The sequence below is a fragment of the Salvelinus fontinalis genome, chromosome 1 (assembly GCF_029448725.1).
Source record: "Salvelinus fontinalis isolate EN_2023a chromosome 1, ASM2944872v1, whole genome shotgun sequence".
NCBI lineage: Eukaryota > Metazoa > Chordata > Actinopteri > Salmoniformes > Salmonidae > Salvelinus > Salvelinus fontinalis.
Genome location: NC_074665.1, coordinates 64,400,972 through 64,410,098, shown reverse-complemented (window position 1 = coordinate 64,410,098; position 9,127 = coordinate 64,400,972). Strand labels below are relative to the sequence as shown.

Sequence of the window (9,127 nt, the reverse complement as noted above, 5' to 3'; positions counted from 1 at the left end):
TGCAGATGTGTAATTGTGAGAGTTAGAACTAAAGGCAAAGTTGAAGCAACAGAAATTACAGCTTGAGCACACTCCGGCCTATTATGTGTTTGAATGGGACTGGTGTATCTCATAAAAAAGATTTGGAATCAGATGTGAATGAACCCTTTGTTTCAGATGGGTTCGTGTCTCTGCGGAGTAGCGATGGTGTTAAGCAGCCAGTGAAGATGCTGCGAGTCACTGGGGCAGCCCAGTCCTTCATTTTGGAGGGTGTTTTGCCTTTGTCTGACACTTCAACAACTGTTACGGTGTGTTGGTACAAGATGTGGAGATGGGTTGCTTGGAAGTTTCCTCTGGGGGAAGCTATGGCTTGTTGGATTAGTGTCGCTGCCGCCGCTTTACCAGCTGATTGCTCACACTCTTCCAGTTGCGTGGGTATATGTTGATGTATCGATTTTAGAGGCTTGATTTAAACTTTGTCTTGTTTTTACATATAACTACAGTATTGTCAATACAAAACTGAGCGACTCACACTCCATGCGTCCACACATGCACTTCCCTGATATCTTACACTTTATCATGTTCTTAATTCTATTTGTGAGTTTTTGTTTTACTTGATTTAAAAATCTGTATATACAGTATATTAATAGTACTACTTATTTTGATTACTGAATTGTTGGGAAAGAGCAAGCAAGTAAGGATTTTCACTGTACTTGTGCACATGACAACTTGAGATCTGATGTTATTAGTCAAAAGAGAAATGAGTGGAAAAAACATCAGAATTAGGGTGCATCTCTAAACACAGCCTATTTGACAATCATATCTGTATATTATACATTTGTCAGAAAGTTCTGTTATATCCTACATTTTAGTCATTTTAAACAAGCCCCACCCACCTTCCTCCTGAAGAGCCACTGGATATCAGCCAATGATTCAGCTAATCAAAATCCCAGTGAGAAGCTAATTAGATAAATCTGTTCTGTTAGAGCAGGACTGGAGCAAAAGCTTGTATAGTCATAGTAGCTCTCCAGGAGAATGGCATATTGCATCCATCTATCCTAGACTAAGATCTACAGGAGTGAGTAGGCCTGGGGGTGCTAAGGATAGATGTAGAATTCAGGATAGCCTGGTTGTTTCTGGACGAAGCCTCTCTGCTGAGCCCAATGATTTCAGATCTGAAGGGTCTGGATATGTATAAGGATTGTAGTAGTTGAACTTACATCAAATTGTCTACACTCTACAGAAATGGAAACGTTGAAGAGTTAGGGAGCGAATTGGAACAGATGGGTAGTCTCTTGTATGGTTATACCATGCATGTTGGGAGATGCAGTCAGGTGATCAAGGGTTGCTGTTGGTGATGATTTGCTCAACTGTGTCAGAGGTCAGCAAAGGATCACTGCAGTCATGTGACAAGGGTGTTGCGATTTCTCTCATTGGTCTGCAGTACCTCCCGTTCACATGTCAAAAGATAAGTATGATGACCTGGTAACCCTCTGGCTATTTTTTTCCCTCTATCCCTCTCTCAATCCCTTTATCCTTCCTTTACATAATCTCTCTTATCTCACATGGTTTGCTAGTAAAGGTCTGAGACAAATTCAAAACACTACCCAAATACAGCATCACATAAAATTCCAACATCAACTCTTAGTTTGAACATACATACTCTGTTCTATAGATTCATAAACAATCCGCAAAGACAACACAATATTAATCAAAACCTTTAATCAAACTATGCAATCACATTAACGTCTTAAAAATAGAAACATTCTACAATCAAACCTTTGATGATATATATATAATACACACACACAGTTGAAGTCAGAAGTTTACATCCACTTAGGTTGGAGACATTAAAACTCATTTTTCAACCACTCCACAAATTTCTTGTTAACAAACTACAGTTTTGGCAAGTTGGTTAGGACATTACTTTGTGCCTGACATAAGTAATTTTCCCAACAATTGTTTAAAGACAGATTATTTCACTTAATCACAATTCCAGTGGGTCAGAAAGTTTACATATTCTAAATTGACTGTGCCTTTAAACAGCTTGGAAAATTCCAGAAAATTATGTAATGGCTTTAGAAGCTTCTGATAATTGACAAATTATTGACTGGCTAATTGACATCATTTGAGTCAATTGGGAGGTGTACCTGTGGATGTATTTCAAGGCCTACTTTCAAAACTCAGTGCCTCTTTGCTTGACATCATGGGAAAATCAAAATAAATCAGCCAAGACCTCAAAAACAATTGTGGACCTCCACAAGTCTGGTTCATCCTTAGGGAGCAATTTCCAAACGCCTGAAGGTACCACGTTCATCTGTACAAACAATAGTACGCAAGTATAAACACCATGGGACCACGCAGCCTTCATACCGCTCAGGAAAGAGACGCGCTCTGTCTCCTAGAGATTAACATATCTTGGTGCGAAAAGTGCAAATCAATCCCAGAATAGCAAAGGACCTTGTGAAGATGCTGGAGGAAACAGGTACAAAAGTATCTATATTCACAGCAAAACGAGTCCTATAATCGACATAACTTGAAAGGCTGCTCAGCGAGGAAGAAGCCACTGCTCCAAAACTGCCATAAAAAAGCCAGACTACGGTTTGCAACTGCACATGTGGACCAAAATCGTACTTTTTGGAGAAATGTCCTCTGGTCTGATGAACCAAAAATAGAATTGTTTGGCCATATAGTTATGTTTGGAGGAAAAAGGGTGGAGGCTTGCAAGCCAAAGTACACCATCCCAACCATGAAGCATGGGGGGGCAGCATCATGTTGTGGGGGTGCTTTGCTGCAGGAGGGACTGGTGCACTTCACAAAATAGATGGCATCATGAGGAAGGAAAATTGTGAATATATTGAAGCAACATCTCAAGACATCAGTCAGGAAGTTAAAGCTTGGTCGCAAATGGATCTTCCAAATGGACAAATCACCCCAAGCATACTTCCAAAGTTGTTGCAAAATGGCTTAAGGACAACAAAGTCAAGGTATTAGAGTGGCCATCACAAAGCTCTGGCCTCAATCCTATAGAACACTTGTGGGTAGAACTGAAAAAGGTGTGTGCGAACAAGGAGGCCTACCAACCTGACTCAGCTACACCAGTTCTGTCAGGAGGAATGGGCTAAAATTCCCCCAACTTATCGTGGGAAGCCTACCTGAAACATTTGACCCAAGTAAAACAATTTAAAGGCAATGCTACCAAATACTAATTGAGTGTATGTAAACTTCTGACCCTCTGGGAACGTGATGAAAGAAATAAAAGATGAAATAAATCACTCTATACTATTTTTCTGACATTTCACATTCTTAAAATAAAGTGGTGATCCTAACTGACCTAAGACAGGGAATGTTTACTATAAATGTCAGGAATTGTGAAAAACTGAGTTAAAATGCATTTGGCTAAGGTGTATGTAAACTTCAACTGTAGATATATATATATTTTAATTTTTTATTTATTCAATGAATTTAAGTTCCGTTACCATATGTGTGGAAGACAATATACTGTAGTGTCAAATTAAAGTTAAGACAACATTAACATATTGAAGTGATATGTGACATATTGACATATTTTCCCAGGTTTCTCTTTCCTTGTACATTAACGAGGTATGAGTTGGGCCATGAGTTTTTCCTGTCACCTGACCAAGAAAATGTGTCCTAGTTACAGGCTACATCTAGGGCCCAGAATTTTACCCTATTTATAGCCAACCTTTTCTAGCATGAGAACAAATTTTTTTTTTTAAATTTAAAGTTACGAGCTACTAATTTTATCTAGCTTTCGAATAGGAACATTCTTCTCCTCTCCCCTGAAACTCTTCCTCGGATCCTTAGTGTACAAGAGAAAGTAGTGCAGTGTTCTGTCAATATACCTGGTAAAAGAATGGTTAATAAAACAACTAAGGGGTGGGTCCTATAACATAGATTTCCCCCCCCAAAATTGTGTTGAGTTTTATTTTTCCTGTTTTGAATTTCACTCACAATTACAAATTGTTTTAGAGAAACAACAAAAATGGATGTTCTGAGTCCATGTCAATGCTTAAATCACATCAGAATACCAATAATTTTTGGTCTGGAAGGAAACAAATTGATTTGAGTGTAATTCCCCTTTAATTGTGCATCTGGCTCTTTAAAACCTCTATAGGATCGGTGTCCCTATGCCGGGACGGTTGTTGCTAATGTGACTAGAATGATGTAAGTAACATCCAACTTTCATCACAGCACTTGATTTGATACATGATTTACCTTCAGAGTTGAATGTATTTACATTCAGTAATCTTGCTCTGGTTTATCATCCTGAGGGTCCCAGAGATAAAATGTAGCATTGATTTGATCAAACAAAACTATTTCTATATTCAAATGTAGGAACTGGGTTCTAAAGTTTAAACCCCTGCTGTTTCTGTTCTTACACATTGAAAAGGAAATAACGATACCAGCAGACACTTGGCCCTGTATGAAATGAGTTTCACACCCCTGGTCGAAATATCTCCTTTCCAGTTGACGTCAACTCATTTTCCTTTACTTTCTTTTTGTGGATGCACCTTGGCACATTTGTCTAATTTGGAGAATAAAATGACAAATACTTCATTCAAAAACAAGTCCAGGTGGAATTGAGCTTCCCTGAGGTGCTCTGCTATATCCCCACACAGTCAAAACCTCTTTCCTTAATTCTTTGTATGAATCCAAGGTTTAATACGTGATGCTCATCAGAGACACGAGACAAACAGAAGAACAGATAAGCCTGTTCCTGAGAGAGAATGAAATGTTAGAATATCATATCAAAGTGTTCCCCATCTTGTAGATCCAGTTTGTTCTTCATTCATCTGATCTTGGTTGGCCAGAGATAAAAATATAGTATCTTTGACTCTGTCCCTCTCTGAACTAGGGTTGGTCAGTACTCCACATAGAAGTTGTCCCCATCCACAGATTTAGAATCAATTTACCATCACCTAATACACACAATGATTAGCAGGGAAGGGAAAAAAAACTGATCCAAGATCAGCATCTAGGGGCAACAAAGTCATCCTAGTCCTCTGTGTCCGTCAGTGGAGGATGCGGTGGAGGTACCTCTCCGGGTCGCTCTCCCCTCCTTTCTTCAGTAGAGCTCCTGGTCTGGCTGGTCTCTCAGAGGCCCCTGCAGGCCCTTGGCCCTCAGTTAGGTCCTCTCTGACTCCTGTAGCGCCTCTGGGGCCCTTAGGAGTCAGTGGCTGTGTGTCTGGGCTGCTGTGTTTTGCTCTTGCCTCCGTCTTGCTGTCTGATGACTGCTCTTTGCTCTGCTGGCTACTCTCTGAACTCTTACCAATCCTGTAGAAACAAGCCATCTTTGTCAATTTTTTTAAAGCCACAAAGTTCAGGGAGTTATTGTGCTCTTTGAGGACTTGGAAAAAGTTTAATGTTATGAAGGCTTCAAATCAGTCATTTTTATCTCTTGATTGTGATTGCATGGTGTGTGTGCGTGCGATTGTATGTGGAGAATGGGCATGCATTGAGAGCATTCGGTGTGTGTGTGTGTGTGTGTGAGAGAGACAGTCACCCACCGCAGATCAGATAATTGAACGCCCATAACCAGCATGGTCCTAGTGTCTCTCCCCTCAACTTTCCAGTGTGTGTGTAAATATTCATGATTATTATATATTTATATCAAATTATTATTTTTGTAAATCATAACAGCATATTACATAATGCCAACCCACCTCAGTTGATTAAACGCCCGGAGCCAGCGCGACCCCAGTGTGTCTCGCCCCGCCACCCTGAGTCCTCTCCGTCGGCCCCTCGCCCTCAGTCCTATCAGGGCCTGGGCCAGCTCAGCCTCGTCCCCGTGGCCCCACACCAGCTCGGCCCTCTGCTCTGCATCCTGGTCCCCAGCTGCCGTGAACAGCCTCTGCAGCTGACGTAGGTTCACCTTGGGGGGGGGGGGGGTACATTAACGACCTTTATTCAGCCAGCAGATTTTGAATGATTCCTAATCGTTGTTCCTTACCCTAACCCCATTAATCCAAACCCTTGACATTTGTTAATCACTATGCCTAACCTATACCTCTGAATCTGCTGACTGAATATTCACTTCCTAAATAATAGCAAACTCACCCCGCCAAAGATGTTCCCTGAGCCATCCTTCCTACTCCTCCGCTCAGCGAGACGCCACAGTGTGGAGGGCCCTGCCACCGTGGAGGAGAGAGACGGAGAGGCTGCCTCCGTATCCATCCTCCCCAAGCGAGAGGCTGGGGAGCGGTAGGCGATGGCGCGAGATGGGCCTTCCTGTGGAGGATAGGAAAGGTTAGGGAACTCACTTGTTGCAATTGTATTTCATGTCAGTCGGTTTCTATGGGCAACTTGATCTTACTCAGAGGAATGATTGTGCTAGTTACAGACTTGGGATGGTGTGACTGAAGCATGTCCTGGCCAAGGGAAACTCCAGGTTCTTATTCTTTCCTGGCCAGGTTATGGTTTAGGAAAAACTCCTGGCCTTGTGTGAGGGCACACTGTAGGATGCAAGGCAAGCTCCTGCCAGTCTCTACCGTTCCTTGATTATTTAATCCTGCTTGAAGGAGCAGAGAGAGGAACTTAATCTGTCCTGCTTGAAAGCCCATTACACTGCAGATGGTAAGAATCAATCTAGCTATACAGTAACTCTCGTAAGAACCAGTCCACCTAGTAACTAAGTCTGCTTGGTCACATGAGGAACTGTAATGGTATTAGCATTTAGTAGTTACCTGGCTATGTCACTAGATCAACTGTACTGGAGGAAATAAAGGCTCTGCTCCAATAGTCACACTAGAATTCCACTTGGAATGCATGCACAATACATTTCCCAATTGTAAGTTCTCACTCAGAAAGCCACTAAAATATTATGCACCGAAGATGACTCATATCAATAATGTAATTGAAATGCCTTTAACTTAAATAATTGCATTAATAATGGAGATAAAGAATGTAGCAAATGCACATAGGCCATGCACATCATTCAACCCCATTTGCATCACAGCAGGTGGGTGGACGCTAGCCTCTTAAAACCCGAGAGTGAAATACTTACTCTGGTCTCTAACATGTAGGCTCAGTATTCCTGAACAGTCCCATTACAAGTCAGAATGTTGAACAAACTCAATTTATGTAAAGTTCTCAGACGATTTGCCACTTTGTTGGAGGTAATCTGTGACAAAATATGCACAGGGAAGCTTTATCAACCCGACCTTTTAACACATGACAAACACTTGCACAATATGGGCGAGCCTAACCAAACCAGACAGAATGTTGTCCCACTCAATCAGCTGGCAAATTTCACAAACACTTCCAGTTGATTATGAGGGAACATGCTACAGTCCACTACAATGTGTTAGGAGATTGAAAATAAACGGGGCTGAACCTACTGGCGCTGCAAAGAGTCAGGTAAACAACACTTATCTCCACCTCCTACCATCAGAAGGACAAACAACCTGTAGATAGTGTAAATATAATTTTATTCAACATTCTGGCTTGTATAGCCTTTTTTTTTAGGCAGACGTCTTTCAAATTGAATATCCATGGGGTAAACCTTCAATGAACAAAAAAGCAAATACAAAAACCGAAATATACAAACAAGAGTACATAAACCTAAGACTGGGGGTATTACATGTCGAGATAACTGAAACATTTAAAATGTATGGGGTTAACGTTTGTTACCATGTTTACCCCAATGGAACTGTCTGTTTAGGCAAAGCAGACGCAAACACGTTTCGTTTCGTTGGCATGCAGAGGTGACATTCAAAGCCAATTAGCCTATCCAGTGATGCAATAAGAGCTGACAATAACTATTTTTATTTTGTTAGTCTGCGTCAAAAAAAAACATATTTGGACTTATTTTCTGTAAAGGTACAAGGCCAGAGCTACGGTGCATTTCAGATCCAAACAAATTACTTAGAACATTAGTACTCAATTAGTACACAATTTAGGTCAAGTCTCATGCATGAAAGCCGAATAAAAGCCTAAACATGTTCTTACCCGGCGGCCAAGATTATAGCGACTTTCGTTCTTATGCTTTTCCCAAGAGAAATTTCTCTAATTCCTTTTGTGCTATGCTACGGTTGATTTCGTCAATATGGCTAATATAATACCTTTGATTTATATATTGCTCTGTCCACTCGTCGTTGATGTGGAGTAGTAGTTTGGGGTCTACACACCAATGAGAGCGGATATGGTAATTAATCCCACTTTATAATGCCACTGGAATGTTTTCTCGAGCAATCAGAAGGTTTGTGGGCGGGTCGAGGTGTGAAGCCCTGCCCCTTGGCTGCGTAGTTAATCCATTGACGTCAATGCTCCTGGCACGAGGCTGTGTGTGAAACACTGAGGTATCGGTTGTGAGACGATTCATGATTATAGGAGCGACAAAAAGTCTCTCCCAGACTCTCTGTGTGTGTGTGTGAGTGTGAGTGTGTGTGTGTGTGAGTATATACAACATCTCCATGTGCACACTAACTTCACAAGTCACAGGGGGTTGCAAGAGTTGAATCTACTCATGACATTTAGGTATAACTGTGCATCATGGGACTTGACATCATGCTAACAATAAAGGCTAGGTTTACACAGGCAGCCCAATTCTGATATTTTTTCCCACTAATTCGTCTTTTGACCAATCACATCAGATCTTTTCACATCAGCTCTTTTTCAGAGCTGATCTTATTGGTAACAAGACCCACATGAACCCATCACTAGGTTGCCATTATTCATTAGTCAGAAATCTTTTTCCTATGTATTTTATTTTCATAACAATTGCAGAAGAAATGTCCCAAAGTAGCCATACAACAAATTATCATGCTCATCTCTCATTTATTTGGATCTTGTAGACTAGTAAAAAGATAGGCTATATTTATTTCAAGTTTTTTTTAAATCATAGGCAGTGCGGTTTATAATACCGGTATTCAGTCGAATTTAACAATATTTTACATTGAAGTAGGCCTTAGCAAGCTACTGTAAGTACTGCAATTGCATTTTTTCATGTCTGCCTTAGACAATTATTCCAGAATTCGCAGGCAGTCCATCTTATTTAGATTGGTGGAAAGTTGATGCAAAACATTGTTAAATTCACTGCTGACAGGTCAACAGTTTACCATTGTTTTCTCTTTCAGAAACTGACAGTCCTTTACCAGATAAATAATACATTACTGCTAAAGATTAA

General features: G+C 40.8%; 1 protein-coding gene across 3 annotated transcripts; it reads right to left on the bottom strand.

Moving 5' to 3' along the window:
• Window positions 1-1,684: 1,684 nt before the first annotated feature.
• On the bottom strand, window positions 1,685-8,119 carry LOC129859678 (arginine vasopressin-induced protein 1-like). 3 transcript variants are annotated; one of them, XM_055929743.1, is made up of 4 exons: window positions 7,951-8,119; window positions 6,061-6,231; window positions 5,667-5,875; window positions 1,685-5,277 (listed from the first exon to the last, which is right to left on the bottom strand). In XM_055929743.1, the coding sequence occupies exons 2-4, from the start codon at window positions 6,175-6,177 to the stop codon at window positions 5,016-5,018; spliced, it is 588 nt and encodes a 195-aa protein (XP_055785718.1). In that variant the 5' UTR covers window positions 6,178-6,231; window positions 7,951-8,119; the 3' UTR covers window positions 1,685-5,015. The 3 variants fall into 3 exon arrangements, with proteins under 3 accessions (XP_055785718.1, XP_055785727.1, XP_055785735.1); XM_055929752.1 differs by having other exon boundaries at window positions 8,064-8,114; XM_055929760.1 differs by lacking the exon at window positions 7,951-8,119 and adding an exon at window positions 6,317-7,940.
• Window positions 8,120-9,127: the final 1,008 nt, after the last annotated feature.

Bases quoted from the DNA above. Each gene is read 5' to 3' on its own strand.
- LOC129859678 (XM_055929743.1), bottom strand. From the start codon at position 6,177: ATGGATACGGAGGCAGCCTCTCCGTCTCTCTCCTCCACGGTGGCAGGG. The intron at 5,876-6,060 runs GTGAGTTTGCTA...CCCCCCCCCAAG, and splicing joins CAGGGAACATCTTTGGCGGG to GTGAACCTACGTCAGCTGCA. The intron at 5,278-5,666 runs GTGGGTTGGCAT...TTGTTTCTACAG, and splicing joins CGGGCGTTTAATCAACTGAG to GATTGGTAAGAGTTCAGAGA.